This window comes from Mus musculus, chromosome 5 (assembly GCF_000001635.26).
Source record: "Mus musculus strain C57BL/6J chromosome 5, GRCm38.p6 C57BL/6J".
Classification (NCBI taxonomy): domain Eukaryota; kingdom Metazoa; phylum Chordata; class Mammalia; order Rodentia; family Muridae; genus Mus; species Mus musculus.
Window position 1 is genome coordinate 146,948,246 of NC_000071.6, and position 22,510 is coordinate 146,970,755.

General features: G+C 49.0%; 2 protein-coding genes across 6 annotated transcripts; one reads left to right on the plus strand and one right to left on the minus strand.

Annotated features, from left to right (window-relative positions):
• The first annotated feature begins 411 nt into the window (after positions 1-411).
• On the plus strand, positions 412-7,369 carry Gtf3a (general transcription factor III A). Its single transcript, NM_025652.3, has 9 exons — positions 412-730; positions 2,288-2,388; positions 2,942-3,038; positions 3,629-3,717; positions 4,482-4,555; positions 4,982-5,062; positions 5,603-5,832; positions 6,879-6,938; positions 7,123-7,369. The coding sequence occupies exons 1-9, from the start codon at positions 536-538 to the stop codon at positions 7,288-7,290; spliced, it is 1,095 nt and encodes a 364-aa protein (NP_079928.2). The 5' UTR covers positions 412-535; the 3' UTR covers positions 7,291-7,369.
• Positions 3,328-15,610, minus strand: Mtif3 (mitochondrial translational initiation factor 3). Of its 5 annotated transcripts, none has more exons than NM_001256101.1 (5): positions 15,478-15,552; positions 14,976-15,135; positions 10,580-11,031; positions 8,542-8,699; positions 3,328-7,570 (listed from the first exon to the last, which is right to left on the minus strand). In NM_001256101.1, exons 3-5 carry the CDS (start codon positions 11,028-11,030, stop codon positions 7,349-7,351), a joined length of 831 nt encoding a protein of 276 aa, NP_001243030.1. In that variant the 5' UTR covers position 11,031; positions 14,976-15,135; positions 15,478-15,552; the 3' UTR covers positions 3,328-7,348. The 5 variants fall into 5 exon arrangements, with proteins under 5 accessions (NP_001243030.1, NP_001243029.1, NP_001346396.1 ...); NM_001256100.1 differs by having other exon boundaries at positions 15,467-15,552; NM_001359467.1 differs by lacking the exon at positions 14,976-15,135 and having other exon boundaries at positions 15,521-15,610.
• Between the last annotated feature and the right edge of the window lie 6,900 nt (positions 15,611-22,510).

The window sequence follows — 22,510 nt, forward strand, 5'->3', positions numbered from 1 at the left end:
ACTAGAGGACTCAGTGATACAAAAGGAAAGTTGACAAAACACCAGCACAATTGCTGTCAGAAATTAAGGTTTAATTGGTCCTGGTTAAGTTCTGGGCTTCGGAATTTTGAAAAAAAATTCCACGTGACTCGAAGGAGCAGACAAGCTTGGGATTCACCATGTCCTGAGGCTAGTGGCAGGATGCAGAGGGCAAAACTGGAATGTGAAAAACAGGCCACCTTAAGTCATGTCAGGTTGATATTTGGGACGTTTAAGCAGCGCTTCCGTTTCCCTAAGCCGCGAAACCAGAGCCCAGAGCCTGGCTGCCTCTCGCCGTGGACGAGTCCTGGATGCGCATGTGCAACCGGGCTCTACGGCCTCTGGGAGCATGCGCAGTCGTGGCGCGCGTGGGGGGGGGGCTAAGGGGCGGGGCCTGGAGCCTTAGCGGGCCGCGTTCCCGGAAGTTCAAAGTCTCCGGGCGCCAGTGGCTTGCGTCCCGCGTTCCCGGGGACGGCACGTGGCTGCCCCGCGTCAGCCCGGGCCCGATCGTGTCGCCCTGGAGCCGCGGGTGTCAGTCGCGGAAGCGGTGTCGTCGCTGACCATCGCGGATGCGTTCGTCGGGGCCTGTGAGGGCCCCGCGCCGCCGCGCCCCGCGCTGCCCAGCAGGTTCATCTGCTCCTTTCCCGACTGCAGCGCCAGTTACAACAAAGCCTGGAAGCTAGACGCGCACCTATGCAAACACACGGGGGAGGTAACCTGGCCGCCCGTGTGCACGGCAGGGCCTGGCGCAGGGGCTGCGTCCTGGGCTTGGCTGGGGCAGGGCAGGGCAGGGCAGGGCAGGGCAGGGCAGGGCAGGGCAGGGCAGGCGCTCTGCAAAGACCGAATTCTAGGATGTCAGGATTTCCTGCAAGCAACAAGTGTGCACCCTTTTAATTGCAGGCGGGCTTTGGTCGGGTACTAAGGCTGTGGGTAAAGGTGGTCAGGAAAAGCCTTCCTGCTTGGCCCTTTACCCTGGTTCTTATATTTGGTTGTACCCTGGTCTATCTCTTGACAGACTTACCAACCCACTGTTGTCCCTCATAACATACTTTGTAACTTTATCCCTGTTTCTCTTTGACCATTCTGTTCCCACATTTTGGCCTTTCTTTGTCCCTGTGTCCGAGGCAGAGCTTGCTTTCTAGTGGACACTTAAAAGTTGTGGTTCATCACCATCATCATTATTATCATTGTTTTTTTGAGACGGGGTTTCTCTGTGTAACTCACTCTGAACTCACTCTGTAGACCTGACTGGCCTCGAACTCAAAGATCCACTTGCCTCTGCCTCCAGAGTGCTAGTATTAAAGGTGTGCACCACCACACGTGGCTTTGAAGTTGTGTTTATTGTTCCAAACTCGACAATAATTTGATTAGTACGGGTCCTGCCCTGGGACTGGATCTGAACAAGGTTCTTTGACGCCGTGCTGAGCAGTGTGGCTCACTTGTGTCTTCCTGTCCACTGGCTGTGATTGAAGGCTTGATGCCACCTTTCCTGTATTTCAGATTATTTCCATAGTTGGGAAACACAGAACTGGATGTTAGGATATGATATAGCTTTACTGTGGATTCATGACAGCATCCCCTTCCCCACCTCCAGGGTCCCACTTGGAGATTGTGTTTGGGGCTGGGAGCTGTTTCCTTCGGTTGCCTTTGCACCTGTGAGCTTTTTCAGCTGTTGTGACACATTTAACTGTCTCTGTGCCTGCTATCTCTTAGTATGGACACAGGTCACCTGCGATGAGATGCAACCTTTCCTCTGCCTCTTTGCTGTAAAATGATGCTGTAGCAGAGATCTGGGCAGACAGGCTATCTGGGTTCAAAGCCACCTTGAAAAGGGGTTTGCTGGGGAAGCCTGCACCCCATAGGAGCAGGCTAACCTGCCTATCAGATGCTGGACATCCATAGAACAATAGCCTGTGTGCCACGGTGACTTGTGGGACGATGGGGTGTTTTTGATGTGGAACTTGGTTCTACAGTGCCTGTGTTTGGCAGGCACCTTTCTGAATGGACACGTCTCTGGAGGGAAATCTGAGGTGTTGCCTGCCACAAGTCAGACTTTTAACAGCACAGAGCTGAGGAGATGGCTCAGTGAGAGGGGTACTTGCAGCCCGACCTAGGGACCTCACAGGGTAGAAGGAAAGAAGTCACTCTGGGAAGATGTCCTCTGACCTCCACGTGTATGCCGTGGTGCAAACATGCCCCCCTTCCCCAACAGAAATCATTTTTTTTTTAATGTAAAAACTTTCTTTTCTCCCCCCTTCCTTTCTGCTAGAGGCCATTTGTTTGCGACTATGAGGGCTGTGGCAAGGCCTTCATCAGAGACTACCATCTGAGCCGGCATGTCCTGATTCACACCGGGGAAAAGCCGTTTGTGTGAGTAGGGGGTTGGCCAGGCCAGGCCAGGCCACTGGAGTAGGTTATGGTTGGCACGTAGGCCTGGCAGGGTGACTGGTGATTTTTAGGATGAAGAATAGAGGGCTGGCAGGTGAAATGGCTTAGCGGGTAAAAGTGCTTGCCACCACACTTGACAACCTGAGTCTGACCCTCAGAAATGTTGTCTGTGGCTCAGACTGGCTTCCTTTCCTGTCACACGTGGGCGAGCAGGTGACTTTATGACAGTGGTAGCTTTGTGCTCAGATGATATACAGTCCATGTCCCTTGACTGTGTCACGGAATGGCCTCTGCTGCTTTCTTTTTTATCTTCCCCTGTATGCTTGGTACTTGTGGAGACCAGAAGAGGGCATCTGAGTCCCTGGAATTAGAGTTAAAGATGGTGACAGGGCACCATGAAGGTGCCAGGAACTCAGCCTGGGTCCTTTCCAAGAGCAGCCAGTGCTGTTAACCATTGAACCATCTCTCCAGCCCCCTAAAGTGTCTCCCGCTGTGGTGTTATGTTTTGGTTCATACAATCTCTAATCTCTTGTAGTTGTGCAGATGATGGCTGTAATCAGAAATTCAACACAAAATCAAACTTGAAGAAACACATTGAACGCAAACATGGAAACCCACAAAAACAGTATGTGGTGAGTATGGCTTTAGGTGTTTCAACCTTCCGTTTTTACATTTGCTACCAAGGTTGAGTTTTTGTGAACCAGGTTTTCTCTCGATGGATATGTAAAGTCCAGCATGGGCTATCCCCATTTTTCAGGTTGTCATTTTGCAAACTGACTTAGGGCGCATTCACGTGACCGGTTGGTGACCGACCCGGCACAAGCGCTTTTGCTTTCCTGAATGTCGCTGCTCTTTATGCTTCTTAAGATGAAGGATTTTCATGGAGACCAAGTGGGTGAAAGTTTATATTCCCCGAGACACTCAGATCCAGAGAGACTTTATTGTTTAGTTAAAAAAGGTTTTATGTGCAAGCGTTTTGCCTGCATATGTATCTATATACCATATGCGTGCTCGGTGCCTGTGGAGGTCAGAAGAGGGTGTGAGGTCCTGTGGAACTGGAGTCAGATGGTTGTGAGGCACCACGTGGGTGCTGCAGTCCAAACCTGGGACCAGAGAAGCAAGTGTCCCTAACCATTGAGCAATCTCTCCTGCCTTTTAAAGGACTTCAGCAACTGATGATCCCCTGCCTGTACTAAACCGTGCATTTATTTTTTTTAAACAGTGCAGTTATGAGGGTTGCAAGAAGGCCTTTAAGAAGCACCAGCAGCTGAGAACCCATCAGTGCCAGCACACCAGCGAGCCGCTCTTCAGGTTGGTGCTTTGCCAGCGCTCTGGGATTCAGAGTAGAACGCTAAGATCAGGATCCCGAGGAAGGCTCTGTGTCATGAGGGCTTTTTTTTTTCTTACTATAGAACAGGAGTAATGAGGCCCTGCTTGTTTTGAGGGATTCCTGAGTACTCAAGAGGGACAAAGAGGAGGTGGGCAGGGGTGCCAGGTTACCTGCCTGCCTCCCTCCTAGGGCAGTGTCTCCCTGCACAGTCCGGGTGATGGGGCCTTGCCCCTGGCTCCCATAGGCTGCTCTTTGCACTGGTGCAGCTACAGTGACCGAGGTCTTACCAGCAGCCCTGTGGCCTGTTTGTGCTGCCAGTGCCTGGAGCTCTGCACCGACTGCTGTACATTCTCGTGTGTTTCTGGTGCTGGTCCCCAGCCTCTGTGCTGTGTTCTCATCTGACCGTATGCAGCATATTGGGCAGACCCCAGACAACAGCTCTGTGTCTGGTCCAGTGCAAACCGAGTCAGACAGCCTCTTGATGTCGCTTCTGTAGCCACATTTCCAGAATTCAGAGAACTTTTAGTTTGATAACACAAACAAAAGATGTGACTTTTTCTCAGGATGGCTTGTTTTGCTCCCAAGCTGGCCAAGCCACTATGTCCATATTCGGGACTGTACTTACTCTTTGTTTTGGATGACAGGTGTGGTGTGGGAAGACATGGGCTTTGGTGTGGGAGAAGAGGGAATCTTAGAATTGTCCATGGAAAGGGCCTGGCTGATGCTTTGCCTGCTATTGTCCTAGGTGTACCCACGAGGGATGCGGGAAGCACTTTGCCTCGCCCAGCAGGCTGAAACGGCATGGGAAAGTTCACGAGGGTACGTAGATGGGGACTGTGCCGGCCGCGAGGAACATGCCACCGGCAGGGTAGGCTGGGTCTATTCTGTAGTCACGCTGAGTAGACAAAGTTCTGTGACAAGCAAGCGCCTGTTGTGTTATTTGAGTGTTTGCCTCTTATGCCAAGAGACACTGTGCTGTGTGTTTTGCCGCTATCCTCTTTGCCACGTCCACTGGTGCTATACTGTTCCTACGCTACCTGGTTATGTGCCACTCAAGTGTGCAAAAGTCTGGCTGATGGGAGCTTTCAGAGCAGGGGCCACTGGAGCCCGCTGCATTGCACCCAGCAGAGCAGCACACTTCAGAGAGGGGAGTGCACTTGGCACGGGCTTTCTTGGCTGTCATTAGGGATTGCCCTGGGCATTCAACAGGCTGTGGGTAACTTGTTTTGTTTTTGTTTTGAACAGGCTACCTGTGTCAAAAGGGATGTTCTTTCATGGGAAAAACGTGGACAGAGCTCCTGAAACACATGAGAGAAGCCCATAAAGGTAAGGTAGGCAGGAGCTGTGGAAGCGCATCGGCCCTGGGGAGAGCCCGGTGTGCTCTGAACCCCGGGGAGCCCATGGTGTGTGTGCTCTGAGCTCTGGGGAGTGCATGGTGTACTCTGAGAGAGTGAGATACCCACTTGCGCTGTAAAGGAAGGGGGCTCTGCATCGAGTTCAGGGTAGTGCTGGCTTCCTGGGCTGTGACAGTCGAGGGAGCCCTGCAGGCCTCAGAGCTGGTGCGGCTGTGCCCGGGTGTTCGTGAGGCCCTGCAGGACTTAGCAGATGCTACTGTGTCAGAGGGTAAAGGTAGATGCTATGAGGGCATACTTCCTCGTGCTCAGTTATCACACCGAGGACGCCTGCTCCTTGACAGGCGAGGACTCAGGATGTTGGGAGCCATGAGTGAACTTGAGGAATTTGAAACCAGCATAGCAGTGAGACAAGCTGACATTTCCCATGTGAAGTCCCCAGATTGTGTGTAGTCATAGGACCAGACGGGTTACTCATGGGACGCTGGTTACACGTGTGTGTTTCTCCTCCCAGAGGACATAACCTGCAATGTATGTCAGAGGATGTTCAAGCGCAGAGATTACCTTAAGCAGCACATGAAGACTCACGCCCCGGAAAGGGATGTGTACCGCTGTCCGCGGCAAGGCTGCGGAAGAACCTACACAACCGTGTTCAACCTGCAGAGCCACATTCTCTCCTTCCACGAGGAAAAGCGCCCATTTGTGTGTGAGCACGCTGGCTGTGGCAAGACATTCGCAATGAAAGTGAGTGTCTCCCGCTCCAGGCTGGTGTGTTCATGTCCAGCCTGCAGAACTTGGAAATGCAGGAGCCCTGGGGTTGGGAGGCTAAACAGGCCTATTTAGGACCTCTAGAGCAGTGGTTCTCAACCTTCCTAATACTGGGACCCAATAACAGTTCCTCATGTTGTGGGGACCCCCAACCATAATATTATTTAGTTGCTACTTCATAACTATAATTTTGCTACTGGTATGGATTGTAAATAATGATATTCAGGCGATCTGGTATATGACCCCAGAGGAGTCATGAGTAGCAGGTTGAGAACCACTCCTGGGGGATTCTAGCCATGCTGAGTGGGAGAGCCCGGGGCCTGTATTCCTACTTAGAGGATGTTCTGAGGTGATTAGGAGCTTCTGACCGTCGCCTAGGGTCTGGGAGAGGAGGTGGGTAGCACAAATGCACAGCCTCTAGACTCTGGAATCTTGGCATGATTCATGGATCGCGTGGGAACATGGTTCCTAGTAGGGAACTGAACAGTTTGCCTAAGCCTAGCTGGTTTCTAAAGAGCTCTTACTGTGGATTACAAAGTCACTGAACATAACCCAGACCAGCCCACAGCAAAGGTCCCGTGGTCAGCACTGTCAGCATAGCCAGCAGGGCAGAGGTCAGATTTCCCCCTGGCACTTAGGGACGCAGCTGAGGTAGATTCAGTTACCCCAGCATGAGCCTGGATGTTCAAGCATAGCCGGCTTTCCCTTCTCAGGAGGACCGGGAAGAAGTAAATCCCATGCGTGTCAGCAGGCTGACAGTCGCTCGCTCTGCCAAGGAGTTGGCTCTGGTTAGGGAGTCAGGTGAAGGTCAGATTCACTACACAACAGAAAGGCAGCTGGTAGTTTATTATTGCACACTGGACCACTGCATCTTAAGGTTAGCAGACACCAAGAGTTTTTACTGGAACTGGAGTACGGGTGCTGGGAACCAAACCCGTGTCCTCCTCGAGCAGCGAATGCTGTAAGCACTGAGCCACGTCTGCAGGCCCAGGTCAAGCGTCCTTCTTTCCCTTGCACTGCAGCAGAGTCTCATGAGGCACAGTGTCGTGCACGATCCCGACAAGAAGAGGATGAAGCTCAAAGTAAGTGGCAGCTGCTGGGGCCAGCACTCGGCTGTGAGGCCTGCTTGGCGTCTGTCCATCCGCATACCCCATCCTGCGTGTCTGTGCCTGCTGAGGGTGTGACTCCCATCAGGGGCTCATCTGTTGGAGTGGATCCCCGTTGTGTAATGGGCAACTCAGTTGTCTGTCTTCCTCACTCCTGAAGGTAAGAGCCCCTCGGGAGAGACGCAGCTTGGCCTCTCGCCTCAGTGGGTACTTCCCTCCTAAGAGGAAACAAGAGCCCGACTACTCCTTGCCTAACGCCAGCGCAGAGTCCAGCAGCAGCCCAGAGGCCCAGCTGCCCCCGCCAGCCGCCTTACTCACTGTCTGCTAGGCGGGAAGACTTCAGGGCGGCCAGCAGAGGCTCCTGGCCTGCACTTTTCCTATTAAAGTCACTGACACACAACATCCGACTCTTTGCTGTTTCCGTCGTCGTCTTTGCTCAAAGTGTCTCTTCTCTGGCTCTCCTGGGATTCTCTGTACGCCTTTTCTTCTTTCTTGCTCAAGTGACGAAAAACACACATGGAAGCAGTCCCTCCTCTGATGGCTTTTGGTCTGCTTGAGAAGGTTGCTATGTCAGGCATAGTCTGGAGAATCTGGTTAAATATCTCCTCCTACAGAGGACAACAGTGCACCATTAGTGTGAACCAGGGTCTGATGCTGCGGTGGCATCTGAGCATGCCCACGACAGGACTCAGAGCTGCTGTGACAGGCTGGGCTGCTCCTACATCTTCCCGTGTGTCTGACAGCAACACTGAACTCCATGCTCACCTAACACTTGGTCTCCACTCTGTCACAGCACTGAGGGCCTACACACCCAAGCATCCCCAGAATCAAACACTGGGTCTTGGCAAAGTGCCTTTCTTGTTCTGAAGGGAGGGAGGGAGGGAGGGAGGGAGGGAGGGAGGGAGGGAGGGAGGGAGGGAGGGAGGGAGGGAGGGAGGCAGATCCCACCTGGACTCCCAAAAGCCTGGGCCGGTTGAGCTGTGCCCTGCAAGTATGTGATGCAAACAACTGAGGCTGGAACCCACTGGACCAGTGCTGCCTTTGGTGGTGATGAGTGAGCTAGGTCTAAACACCAGCGGCATGCAAACTGGGCTTCTGACTAGGAAGGCTCTGCAGGTGTATGCAAGGGAGCCCTGTGAACTATCTGCCTTCGCTGTTTTAACTGCTAGCCACCCGGCAGGTCTTAGAATAACGTACAGCTTTTCTATCGCGTTTTTAAAGGAAATGTGTGTGGGTGTTCTGCCTGTGCTTATGTATGTGCACCTCATGAGCAGTGCCCGCAGGGTCCAGAAGATGTCAGATTCCCTCCCCTGAGACTGGAGTTATAGACAGTTGTGAGCTGCCGTGTGCGTGCTGGGACCTGAACCTGGGTCCTTTATAAGAGTGGTCAGTGCTCTAACCACTGAACAATCTCTAGCCCCAGAACAGTTCGCGTGTGGAGAATCTAATGAAAAACATACTAGACCCAGTTTGACACTAGGAAGCCAAGGCGTTGTGCGTGGTAGGCTTTCCAGTTTCTCTGCAGTTTTCTTTTTGTGTCGGCGAGTCGGCGGCCCTGCAGGCGCTCGCTCTCACTCACCGTTTCCTCCTCTGACTGCTCCGCATCTTTCCTCCTCTTTATCGTGACTTGAACGTGGTATTTCTTCTCTATCCACTGCTGGATCTGTTTACTCTTGGTGTCTAAATCGTGCTGTCCAATATTTGAAGAGAAAACGAGCTCTTTCGTCATAGTTGGTCCTGGTTGGGGACAATGAAGTTGAGTGCTCGTTGGTCTGTTTCCTACTCTCCTTTGAAACCTCAGCTTTCTGCCCACAGATCTGAAGCCAGAGAGGCCACTGCGGCCCTCCGCTCACTTTCACCCCCAGGAACTGACCGTCAGCTGTTTTCTTTTTAAATTGGGGAGACAGGCATAAAGGCTTGTTTTCTTTTAACTTGCTAAATAATATTTAAGACTTGCTAAGGTTGTGGGTGTGCTTGTGAGTGCAGGCTTGGGTGGGGGTGGAGTCAGGACAACCCTGAGTATTGGTTCTCACCTTCAACCTCCACACCCCACAGCTCCCCAAAGGACCAGGCTTGCAGCACCCACACTGGCTGCTGAGCCTGGCTCTTCCTTGGTTCTGGGGCTTCAAACTCACACTTGTGCACAGGCACTGCGACCCATAACCATCCCCCAGACCCTGTGTTAGACAGAGCTATAATAGCCGGGCGTGGTAGCCCACGCCTTTAATCCCAGCACTTGGGAGGCAGAGGCAGGCGGAATTCTGAGTTCTAGGCCAGCCTGGTCTACAAAGTGAGCTCCAGGACAGCCAGGGCTATACAGAGAAACCCTGTCTCGAAAAACAAAAAAAGAAAAAATAGAGCTATAAATCTGAAACAATGGGGCACAAGTAGACAACTCACAGAAGTGCCCCAGACTGGAGAAGGGTGACATTAAAACGACCAGGGACTCCTCACTGTCACTGTTGACAGTGTGACAGTACTGAGAACACAGGGAGCCTCACCTGACGCTGCTGCTGGCAGCCTGGTCCGTTTAGGTTCATAGAACCCAGAGTTGTTCATAAATAATGAACAACTGGGAAGAGGCCCATGCCATGGACATAGGTTAACAGATTAGATCTACTCCTATTAGTTATGATAATTATAATAATTTACCCATAGCTATCCTATAAACATGGGTAGATCAAGAAAACAACGTGCTTAAAAAAAAAAGCAATCTGCATACCGTTTCTGAACATCTGTCACGTTAACATTGGCTGAAGTCCATGAGAGCACACAGGAACATCTGGAGCGGGGTGCGTAATGTTCAGACTTTACCTCTGAATGGCAGCTGGCTAACTGATTTTGGGTGCTGTTAGTTAACTACCTTTTCTTATAGGCCTTTAGGGTGAAATGTTCTTAGCGCCCCCTTGCTTCCCAGCTGGCCCCGGGTCTCCATCAGAACGGAGTAAAAGCTCCCAGACATTAGCCCTTCGGGCTCTCCAGGTTCTCCAGTCTGCTCAACGTTTTCTGGCTGTGCCACGGTTTGACATCCTTATCCCTGGTTAGTTTCCTTCGAAAGCCTGTTTTGTGGCCAGCATTCCTGTGGTGTTATAAAACAGGTTCTCTTTCCTCACAGCACACGGCCTCGTACCGTGAGGCTAGCCCCGGCCCTGGTCACACCGTGAAGGCCTTCCACAACTGGGAGCCACCAAAAGCCAACCCATCTTAGTACCCAGTTCTTGGCCTCTGCGTGGCTTCCGTGACACGTGCCTGGGAAGGTGACTGGCCATGTACAGAGGCAAGAGACAAATCTGTGATTTACAAGATGCTTAAAAAGCAGAGCAACAGGAATGGGGGTTAGATCTGGTGGACATCTCTCCACTGCCCCAGGGGTCATGCAGAAGCAATGGCTCTCACCCTTCCTAACGCTGCGACCCTTTTTTAACACAGGTCCTCATGTGGTGGTGCTCCCCCCACCCCCCAGTTATTTTGTCGCTACTTCGTAACTGTAATTCTGCTACTGTTATGAATCATACTGTAACTATCTGACACACCATCCTGTGAAAGGGCCATCCGTCCCTCAGAGGGTTCGCAACCCACAGGCTGAGATCAAGTCGCAAACACAGCAGAGCACCTACCAGTTTTGGGTTTGGCCTTTTCCTGTTCCCGGAGCTTTAGCCGCTCCTGGTGGATCTGCTCTCCGGTCATAAGCTGGTACTCCGGTGGCTCTGAGCTGGTGTTCCTCTGCACCAGCCTCAGGTCCTGCTTGTTCATGAGTCTGATCACATCTGCTCGATGCATCATCCCCAGGTCCATGCCCTTCTCATCCAGGACGCGGATAATCCGCTCACTAATCTTCCGGCCGGTGTTAGAGAAAGCATCCCTTCTTTTCTGTTTCCTCTCACCCTGTGGGTCTCCAGCAGTACTAAAACCTTTTGCAGAAGTCAGGTACAACAGCTTTGGGGTGGACGCAGACAGGGACAGCTGTGCTGGATCTGGCTTCACAGCGTGTCTTTGCAAACATCTTCCAATTAAGTTATGGTCAAGCTTTGTAGTTTGTAGCATCAACCTCATCAGAAGAACAGCCATCCTGACAAAGTAATGGAGAAGGTTTATTACAACGCAATCGCTGATGCCGATGGTCTGCTGGGATGCAGCTGAGGGTGCCACAGGTGAGTCTGAGGAGCCTTACAGCACCCAGGCCACCAGATCCACGCGTAGGAAGGTGACACAGAGACATGGATCCTTGGTTGGCACCGTCCCTAGCAGCTGGAGATCAGACTGAGCAGTTGGCTGGCGTGGCTACTTCAATCTCTTTTTCTTCCACATTCATGACATCTATTTTCTCCTAGATCCTATAGTGCCAGCTCCAAAAGCTAAGTTCATCTGGGGGTTTGTGAGGATGCAGTAGAAATGCCATGTCAGGGGCTGCAGAGATGGCCCAGAGGTTAAGAGTCCTCTGCTCTTCCAAAGGACTAGATTCCCAGCACCCACATGGTATCCACATAGTTCCAAGGGATCTGACATGCATTAGATCCTAGCCTCTGAGGGGACTGCACGCATGTGGTGCACAGATAATACACGCATGGGGTAAGCACTTGTAAAATATAAGAAATAAAACAACTGAGTGATTCTTGGACTTTTAACAAAATGCTTCCTTACCACAACAAAACAATAAAAAGTGTTTCTCTCATTTCTCCCTGTGCTTCTTGTCCACACCTTTAATCCCAGCACTCTGAAAAGGCAGGGGTGTGGAGGGAACTCTGTGATTTCCCGGCCAGCCTGGTCTACAGAGTGAGGCCTATCTCAGATGAAAAAAAAAAAACCCACAAATTCATAATTATTATTTACTATTCAGAATTCCTTATTTGGGGCCTCAGGATTTGGGTCAGTGGTAGAGAATCTGCCTAATGTACAAGGCCCTTGGTTTAATCCTCAGAGCAACAATCTTGGAAAATCTTTCTATAGAAGAGAGTGAGACAAACAGCATGTGTTGAGACTGGTTTCATCTTCTAGTCACAGGTCCAAAGTGGACAGCAAGCCACCAGCAACCACCAGGGTGCCCAATCTTCTGTCTCATGATTCTAGGCCAGCCCTGACTGACAGTGCCTCCTCTATCAGATACCTGGTCTCCAGGTCTCCCCGAGAGTATTTTGTTTTGCTTGCTGGTCATACTTCATTTACAGTTTGGCAGCATGAAGGGGCTTAGTCCAGCCAGTTGTATAATTTAAACATTAAGGAAAATGGCTGTAATTCCCTTCCACACGCTGAATATATATGCAAACATCTATTAGGATGATAACTGCCACTGTGTGTCACCGCCACACCCCAGCTCCATGGAAAACTGGTAAATTGGTAATTAAACAGAAAGAGCTGAGCGTTTACTCTGTCTTTTAAGGGAAAACTGTGCCCATCTCTGTGGATGAGGAAGAGCTCTCCTTCCTAGCATGGAGATGATGATTATGGTAATAATAATAGCAATAATAACCACCACCACCATTTTGGAACAAAGGAAAATGGCTCATTTAGTCAATAGTCAAACACCTTTAGGTACAAGGCTGATGCCACAAGGTCACCCACACACTGTGCCCAGATTAAATACGTATGAACACTTTGCTGAGGAGGACGCTGGCTGTCACCGTCATGGCCAACGGTCAGAGTGGCACTGCCACCAGAGGAAAAGCATGACACCCCGGGCATGCCTCCTGATCCGAAGCTGCTGCAAATACGCAGAGCTTTCCACAACACAGCCTCGCCCTGAGGTAATCCAAACTGGCTCGCTTCTCCACCCAGCTTCCAGAATAAGGCTGGACCCAGAGAGCAATGACCTGGAGGATGCCACAGGGAAGGGATCTCACAAACCCAGACTCTGAGACAACACACTAGCTTGGTGAGGATGAAAAGGGGAGATGGGCTGGCTTTGAATAAAAAGCTAGGGAAATTACAAAGTGTAATGTTTGAAAAAAATCCTCCGAGAGATACCCTGGGAAACAGGAACGCAGATTAGTTATTGGGAACTTGCAAAAAGTACCAACAGCTTGCTCAGTGTGAGAATAAAACTCTCGGGAGACAAGCCCTGACGTATTTAGGATCATGACACGTGTCCTTCTGAAATGGCTCGGCTGGAAATGGGAGTTACAAAGTGCGATTATGGCGACATTTGCCGAATCTGAACATGGGTGTCAGTTAGCTCATCTTCCCATTCTTTGCTTTGTTCAAGTGATTTTTGTAATTAATGTGTAAAGAAAACAAAGAAACAGGAATTGATGCCCGGAAGAAGTAGTAGCTCAGTGGTCATGTCCCTGCGATGAATCCAGCCTGCAGTGTCCATGTGTCATCCTACTGAACTGAACGGCCACACTGGCTCTGTGCATTATCCTGGCTGGTGCTTTGTCAACCTCACACAAGCTAGAGTCACCTGGCAAGTCAGTGGAGCGTTCTCCTGAGTAATGACTACTGTAGTAGGAGATCCAACCCGCTGTGGGCACTACCCTTCCTGGGTGGTGTGAAAAAGCAGGCTGAGAGGCCACGGGGAGCCAGCCAGTGAGCAGTGTTCCTCTGTGGTCTTGTTTTGGTTTCTGCCTCCAGGTTCCTGCCCTGACTTCCCTCAGTGGTGAACTATGATTTGGACCAGCTAGCCCAATCAACCCTTTCCTCTCCAAGTAGTCTGCTTTTTTGCTATGGTAGTTCTCGAAGCAATAGAAAGCAAACTGGGCACACATATTACTATGTACCTACACACATACATACCATTAGCTTCACAGCCTGTGTGTAAAAGAACCACAAGTAAGGGTTTTACAAATGTAAAATTCTGAAGACTTCTGTAACACTAATCTACTTATTTCTCTAGTTTTGGTCAAACCAAAATCTCCAAGGTTCTCACTGTCTCAAACGGCAATGAGTGCCAAGTACAGCTCACACATGTTTTGATAATTCAAGGCCCCAGCAGAATATCAACTGCAACGTTTTATGGTTCCCACCGTCTTCTGCTCTTAAAACTTTTAATACAGGCAGGCAGTGGTGGCGCACACCTTTAATCCCAGCACTCGGGAGGCAGAGGCAGGTGGATTTCTGAGTTCAAGGGCAGTTTGGTCTACAGAGTTCCAGGACAGGAGGGCTACACAGAGAAACCCTGACTCGAAAAAAAACAAAAACAAAAAACAAACAAACAAAAAAACCTTTCAATACTTTTCTGCTAACATTCTTCAGTATGAACCCAATTAGAGTATCTCTAAGCTGTAATGTATTACAATGTTTTATTTTTAAAATTGCTACTTGAGTTCCAAACTTGAGTTTCCTAATACAATATCAACAACAACAGTAATAATAAATAATAAATTATGGCTTGTGATTAGTACGGGAGTTCCAATAATTTCTAAAGTGAGCCTAAACACACTAACACTATTCATCAGTGCAGCCTTCACAACACTAAAAATTATGAAACTGTATCAGTTAACTCGGAAACGTGTTGACTATGCTCACAGCCTACACTATCTAATACTAAGCAAAGATTCAGGGCCAGCCAGATGGCTCAGTGGGTAAGGGTGCTTGTGTGTCTGTCTGCCTGTCTGTCTGATGTGTCTGGGCACCCATGCCATGGTGCCAGTGTGGAGGTCAAAGGACAACCTTGTGGACTGAGTTTTCTCCTTCCACCTTTAGGTTCCAGACACTGAACTCTGCCTTGCCTACTGAGCAGCTCTTCAACCTAATGATACTGATTTCTTTTTTCTTTCCTTCTCTCTGAGACAGGATCTCACTATGGAGACCAGGCTGGCCTCCAATTCACAGATCAGCCTGCCTCTGCCTCTGCCTCCGAGGGATAAGGCTTTATTCCTGACGGGATATGGCCTGACGGGAGCTTATTTCTACCACTTATTTCTTTACTTTTTTTCTGAATCGTTACACTTCATAATCACAAGCTCACATTGACATATTGAGGGCTTATATTCACTCCCGAAGGAAAGGATGGGTTCTAGTAGAATCCATATTTTGCGAAAATGACGTTGGCTTCATCCTATGACTGAATTCTCTCACCTTCAATTCCGGAAGGAATTTCAAAAGTCCTGACACGGCGAGCGGTGCACGCCTTTAATCCCAGCACTTCGGAGGTAGAGGCAGGAGGATTTCTATAGGTTTGAGGTCAGACTGGTCTACCGAGTGCGTTTCAGGACAGCCAGAGATAAATAGTGAGACCCTGTTGCAAAAACATCAAAAATTAAAGGAAAAAAAAATCCCAAAACGCTCACAAGGGGTCCGCAGCAGACACGCCCACCAGGACGCCATGCCACCAGGATGCCAGTTGTCCTACGCCCCCACCTTGCCCCCCAAATCCGTGGAAGGAGCGTGCGCGCGCACACAAACAGCGAAACTGGCTAGGCTGGCGAGCAAGTGATTATTGGCAGCTCGGCAACTGGTCTCGACTCCGAAGGCTGGTGCTGCCGCCACCCCACGTCCACGGAGGGCTCTCTGCACAGAATGTTCCCAGGACATGCATTCCCACCTCAGCCCCGTCGCCAAGCCCTCACCTCAGCGTTACCTGGGCCGGGGTAGGCGAGCAGGAAGAACTAGCAGGTCCGTACCTGGACTCCGCCGGAGCACCGCGTCGGCTTCCGTAGCAGGCGGAACTTCCTGAGTCCCTTAAAGGGAGGGTGCAGCTGCGGCCTGCGGATTCCACTAATGGAATAAAGCCCTCCGACAAAAAAAAAAAAAAAAAAAAAAAAAAAAAAAAGAATCGTGCAGCAGGCCTGAGTGAAACTGAGAGATTTGCTACTAACCTGCTGCTCCAAAGGCCAAGTGAACGCTAAAATATAGAGTCCCTGGAACAGTCACTGCATCGCTTCCGCCAGTTACATTAATAATGTTGAATAATGCCTTCTACAGTGCTAGACAACTGCAGGGCGGTGTTAAACTATTGCCACCTGCGGATCTGGTTTAGTGGAAGCTCTAGCTGGGTAGCAGGGTGCAACCCTCGCTCTCAAGATTGCTCTCTTCTGAGAAAAAGAGATGGATTCAGGTTCGATTACTGTCAGAACTGGGAGAAATCATAACAGACCACCCACATGTGGGATGATTGACCGCATTGGCCAGAGTCAGGCAAGAGGATGGTCAGAAACTTCGAGCCCCTGGGTGTTGCACTTTCAGGCTATTGGGGCCCTGCACCCTTGTTACCAAGCTGTTGACTGTCCCCTACTTTGGCGTTAAGTCCCTGCTTTTCCCCATTCTTCAACAGGGAACTCCTTAGAGAAGCCGCTGAATGTCCCTCATTTACAGACTACGTGTCTATAACATATAATTTATACATCTTGTCTTGTTTAATCCTCACCAAATAACTCAATCAGGGTAATATCTGATTGCAACTATTACTGGTACATCAAAATACCATCCTTTTATTGCAGGTGAGGAACCTGGGTCATCCTTAAATAGCTTTAGAGCCGCATCCAAGTCTCCCTTTCTTCATCAGATCACAGCCTCTGGCCCATGAGCCTTGTATCTGTGACAGGCAAAAGCTGAAGCAATTCTTTATGATCCAAAGGCCAGGGCTGGGCTCTGCATGTCAGCCATTCCTAAGTGAAATGAAGAATTACAGATACTTTTTATTCTGCCAGCATTAGTCCTCCATGGGACGATAGAAGCATAGTTGTGCAAATAAAGTGTGGAGACCACCTCTTGGATAGACAGGTCCATAACAGTTGTAAGTGCTCACATTTGTGATAAAGTTTCCATAAGCACCACAGTTCTAAACACTTAGCCTGTATTGAGTTAGTTTAATCCTCAAGACACCCTCATGATACACTGCCATCACTACCCATTTTTAAAAAGATTTATTTATTCATTATATATAAGTACACTTCAGACACCCCAAAAGAGGGCATCAGATCTCATTACGGATGGTTGTGAACCATCATGTGGTTGCTGGGATTTGAACTCAGGACCTTCGGAAGAACAGTGCTCTTAACCGCTGAGCCATCATCTCTCCAGCCCCATCATTGCCCATTTTATAGATGAGGAGACTGAACATGGAGAAGATACATGACTCGTCCCATCATTACACCCTGATCAGAATCAAGAATGTAAAAAGAAGTCTGGAGGGATAGCTCAGTGGAGGGATGATAGCTCAGTGGAGGGATGATAGCTCAGTGGAGGGATGATAGTTCAGTGGTTAAGAGGGTGTTGCTCTTTCAGAGAGGCTGGATCCTGTTCCCAGCATGCAGAACTGCCTGTAACTCCAGTTCCAAGAACCCCAGTGGCCTCTTACTACCTAAAAGGTGCTTGCACGCACATGGTGTACACACAGAGATATGGGCACACGTATACATACATAAACATAAATAAAAATGATTTTAAGAAGATTTTTAAAGAGAATGAAGGGGACTGGGGAAATAATTCAGTGACAATGACCAAGAACTCTTATAAGCTACAAGGTTTCATTGGGGCTGCCTTACAGGTTCAGAGGTTCAGTCCGTTATCATCATGGCAGGAAGCACGGCAGCCTGCAGGCAAGCATGGCCCTGGAGAAGGAGCTGAGGGTTCTACATCTTGATCTGAAGGCAAACAGGAGACGACAAGCTTCCTGGCCACTAGGACCAGGGTCTTAAAGTCCACACCTACATTGACATACTTCATCCAACAAGGCCACACTTCCAAATAGTGCCACTCCCTGGGCCAAGCATATTCAACCCACCACCCAGACTGTTTGTTTTATGTATTTCTTATGTAAGTGTAGGGCCTAGTACCTGCTAGCACTGAGTTAAATCCCCAACCCCAGAGCAAGAATACTTACTTAGCATGAGCAAGGCCCAGCTTCTACCCTCAGTACTGAAAAATAAGAGGGGGGGGGGGGAGAAAGAGAAAAAGGAAACCTGACCCAGTCTGGTGTTACAACCCTCTACTTGGTTAATGTCCTTCCGCCAAAGCAGTGACTGAGGAAGAGACGCTGCCCCTGAAAACGTGCAGTAAGCTGGATGAAAGGAATGTGTTACACCTAATAGACACCAACGATGCACTTAACAGATGAACAAAGGATTTAGCCTTTGATAAGGTTGTGGTTCAAGAAATTTAATCAGACAGACATTCTTGGCAACTGCAGCTTCCTGCCCAGCATCTTGTTTTAGCCTTGTTTTTTCACATCCTGAACTCTGCTCTAGCCACGGTGAAATGGGAGATGGCCTATTTTAAGCAACCATTAGGAACGTTGGGTTCAGCTTGGCTATGACAGGATTCAGAGACTCTTGAATAAAGACAGTAGGTAAAACAAGCAACCTGCCCCCAAGACTGCCTTGCTGCATTCATCCTCCTATTTGCCAAGGCACAGTTTCTGCTTGTCGGTCATAAAAGGACAGATATTAAGATTTCCTGGTCCCATTGCTGCCTCTGTTACGTTTGTCTCTTGTGCTCCCATAAAAAGCCCTGTCAGAATGTAATGTTTAATTAAGTCAGCAGATCTGTAAGTCCATGGTATTTTCTCCAAAATTCACTTCTACTAAGAAGGTCTCCATGGAAACAATCTTTCAGAAATTCTCTCTCAAATTAATTTCAGAACAAGTGGTCCTCACACATCTAAGAGGGAGATGCTGAAGTCCACAGTGAGCCTGCCAGTGAGTCCAACCTCCCAAAGGAGCAGCGAGGTCAGTCAGGGCATCCAGGACACCACAAAGGGTACCTTAGGACGAGCTGTTGAAGAACGAGCAGGCACAGGCCTCCGTATAAACCCCCTCCTGTGTGGCAACTGGGGACAGCAACAGTTTTCAAAGCAAACCACATACTAGTAAAAATTTTGGCTTATTTTGAAATTGTATGGATGCTGCTGAGTCTGCATGGGAGCATGGCAGCCACTGTCAATATAGAGGGCCAGCTGAGAAGACACACATTCGAGTTCTGCTTATTGATATGGCAGAGGGGACATAGGAAACAAGATGTCGGGGTTGAGGGTGGGGCACGATGGCAGAGTGTTAGAAAAAGCATTTTAATCTTCCTGAAGCCAGCCAGCCCTGGTCCATGAGTCTACTTCCACGGATTCATGCATCTAGTATCATAAACTATTATGGCAAGTCTTCATGTAGACGCTCGGCCATTTACTCTCAGATGGGAGCATGGGTCATCCACTCCAAACACGTGCACGCCTGTGCACTGAGTAAACAAAACAAGGATTAGCCGAGCTTGCGAGATTTAGAGGACTTGAGACTCAGCCTTTGCATGACTTAAGTTTATTCCTGGCTACTTAGTCAGGTTCCCCAGTAGACCTTGAGAACATCTGGTGGTCACATCTGCGTGGCAGCCCTGCAACGTGCCCTCAGACTATAATTAGATCCCGAGCAATTTCTTCATTGTGTATAAGGTACCGCACGGTGCCACACTCCAGATCAAATATTTCCCATGTCAAAAACTGATGACACCAATTTTTTTATTTTTATTTTTATTTTTTTTAAAGATTTTATTCATTTATTTTATGTATGTGAGTATACTGTCCCTCTCTTCAGACACACCTGAAGAGGGCATCAGATCCCATTACAGATGGTTGTGAGCCACCATGTGGTTGCTGGGATTTGAACTCAGGACCTCTGGAAGAGCAGTCAGTGCTCTTAACCACTGAGCCATCTCTCCAGCTCGACACCAATTTGGGGGGTGGTATTCGAGATAGGGTTTCTCTGTGTAGCCCTGGCTGTCCTGGAACTCACTTTGTAGACCAGGCTAGCCTCAAACTCAGAAATCTGCCTGCCTCTGCCTCCTGAGTGCTGGGATTAAAGGCATGCTCCACCACGCCCGGCCCGACACCAATTTTTAAAACCCATCAGTAACTGTAACCGAGCATAGTAAGTGTGTCTGAGTCATGTGTCATGTGTCATGACAAGTTTCCCAAAAGCTTTCATGGGTGTGAAATGCAATATTTACAAACAGAGATGCGTTTCCCTTCCACATAGTCTTTTTGCTCAACTGAATGAAGCAGGAAATGGGTTGAAAAGGCAAGATAATTGGGTTTTGGAGTGATTTTGCTAACTTCTGTCACTGATGTGTGTTGTGTGTGTGTGCACAAATGTGTGGGACCCGAGGACCATAGGTCAACATTGGGCGTTGTTCCTCAAGCATCGTCTTTTGATACATTTTGACACAGTCTTTCATTGATTTGGACATCTTCCATTAGGCTGGGCTGGCTGGGCAGGACCTCCAAGAATCCTCCTGCCTCTGGCCCCTCAGCTCTGGGATTGCAAGTGTGTGCCACCACACCCAGCTTTTTACGTGGGTGCTGGGAATCAAACTCAGGTCCTCCTGCTTGCCTAGCCAGCACTTTATCAGTTGAACTATATCCTCAGACCTAACTCCCTTCATGGTTGAAACCGTTAAAGCAAGTATCTCTCACTGCTTACATATCACGTCCGACGGAACAATAAAGATGGCGAAAACTTACAGGACACTCTGTGCTCTCTACCATGGAGGTCACAGCAAAACACGACCAAGATATCACGCGATGTTCACATTTCACTTATAACACAACACCGCTTGCAAACGCTACAGGAGACTGTTTGCTTGCTGCTTAAGGAAGCTCTGCCAGTAATATGTCCGTGATGGAGTATTGGGGCTGTCACCCTCCTTGAGGCAAGTAGAATTAGAGGCCAATTACTCTTCTTTTACAAGTCCCTGGAGTGTGGAGTTTTATATGTGTGCTGTACAGAGAAGACAGTCCGCTGTCCATTTGGGGTCATTGTTTAACACTCTCCCCCCTCCAGAAAAAAAACCCTGCTAAGTTCCCCAGGCAAAGAGTTTTAAAGGCTGCTTTGTTGGCAGCCCTATGCATCCGTGGCCCTGCCAACATGGAAGTGAAAACTGTGTTTTTCTTCTTTCTTTCTTCTTCCTTTTTTTTCCCCTTTGCAACAGTAAATCTACCAATTTTACAGTCAGCTGAACAGCAATAGGTTGATTTGTGTAAAGTCTGCGCTCACAAAGGAAACCTGGATTTCAGCAGCTTGAATGCCCGAGTTGGCCGAGCGATCCTTGACGGGTAGACACCCTTACAGCTTGCATCTAGAAGGATGCAAGCCGGCCACTGTCACCTGCTTCTCAGCCCAGGTGCTGACCCCTCGGGCGACGAGGGGCCTCCAAGCAGGGTGGCAGCGAGGCTGGGTCTTTGTGTGACACTGAGAAGCCTTTTCCAAATCAGGAGCCAGCTTTCTCCAGCAGCCTCAGGAGGCAGAGAAAGGAGAGGTGAAGGTCACCCCCAGGGTCACAGTGGGTTAAATTTAGTTAACATCAGAGGTTATAGCTTCTAACAAGGGCTTCAAGAAAACTTACTGGAAGATGCAATTTGTTCTTTCTTTGTCCATCTCCTTTCCCCCTCACTCTATTGAGAGTGACAGCTTAACAAAGTTTTTTTTTTTTTTTTGCTTGCTTGCTGGGGGTTTTCATCCATTAGAGAATAAAGGGCCACGTTCCTAAAAAGGGATGCAGGTGGAAGGCTTTATAAAGCACCCATGATTTTCACATCGCAAGCTTTAAAATAGGCTCCCTGCTTGGCTAAGGCAAAATTAGTCTATGAAGGGATGCTAGAGAAAGTCCTCATTAGAAGTGGAGGGGCAGTGCTATCAGCGGCAGGAGCTCGGTCTTCTAGAAGATTCTTTGTGTTTTTCCCTGAGTCATCTTAGGATAGAATTTCTAGCCATTTAGGAATTCCCAAAGAAGACTTTCTTACAATACCCGTGAGGTATGTAAGAGCCTAGCGCATAATCCTGGGCAGGACTTGCTTGTTTGCATTTCTGTGTAAGCCAAACAAATTTGTGACCAGAAGATATACTCTGTTGTCGCCCTTAAGATTTATCATATTTAATTTTATTTGTATGTGGATGAGTCTTTTGACTGCATGTATGTATGTGTTCAATGTGCATGCCTGGTACCTGTGGAGGCCAAAAGAGGGCTTTGGGTCCCCTTAAAACTGGAGTTACAAGTCGGGCGTGGTGGTGCACGCCTTTAATCCCAGCACTCGGGAGGCAGAGGCAGGCGGATTTCTGAGTTCGAGGCCAGCCTGGTCCACAAAGTGAGCTCTAGGACAGCCAGGGCTATCCAGAGAAACCCTGTCTCGAACAAACAAACAAACAAAAAACTGGAGTTACAGATGATTGTGAGCCTCCATGTGTGTGCTGGGAATTGAACCCATGTTCTCTTGCAAGATTATCCACTGAACCTTTTCTCTTGTTATATAGCTGCTCCACAGTTTATATTCACCGATGGACTGCCGTGGAAGTCCTTTCAGGGCACAGTCAGTATACATTCACCTTGGAAATGGGCGGTTACCTGCTGATGTTAGACTCGCTCGCTCTGCCTGGGCCTCAGGTGTTATTTAGATATTTCTCTCTCACTAGGAGGTTTGGCATGCCTGGGTGAGGTTATCCTTCCAGTTAATGGATATTTTAACACACTGACCTTGGATTTCTCAAGCCATGCTTTCTACTCAGTGGTCGGCAAAACCGTGTGCATTTGAAAATACATTTGTCTCAGGTAGGGCTAGAATGTCTTTAGTTATTATTTGGGATTTAAGATGTTTTGTGTTAGAGAATCTTCTAGACATCTAAGCTTACCTCTAG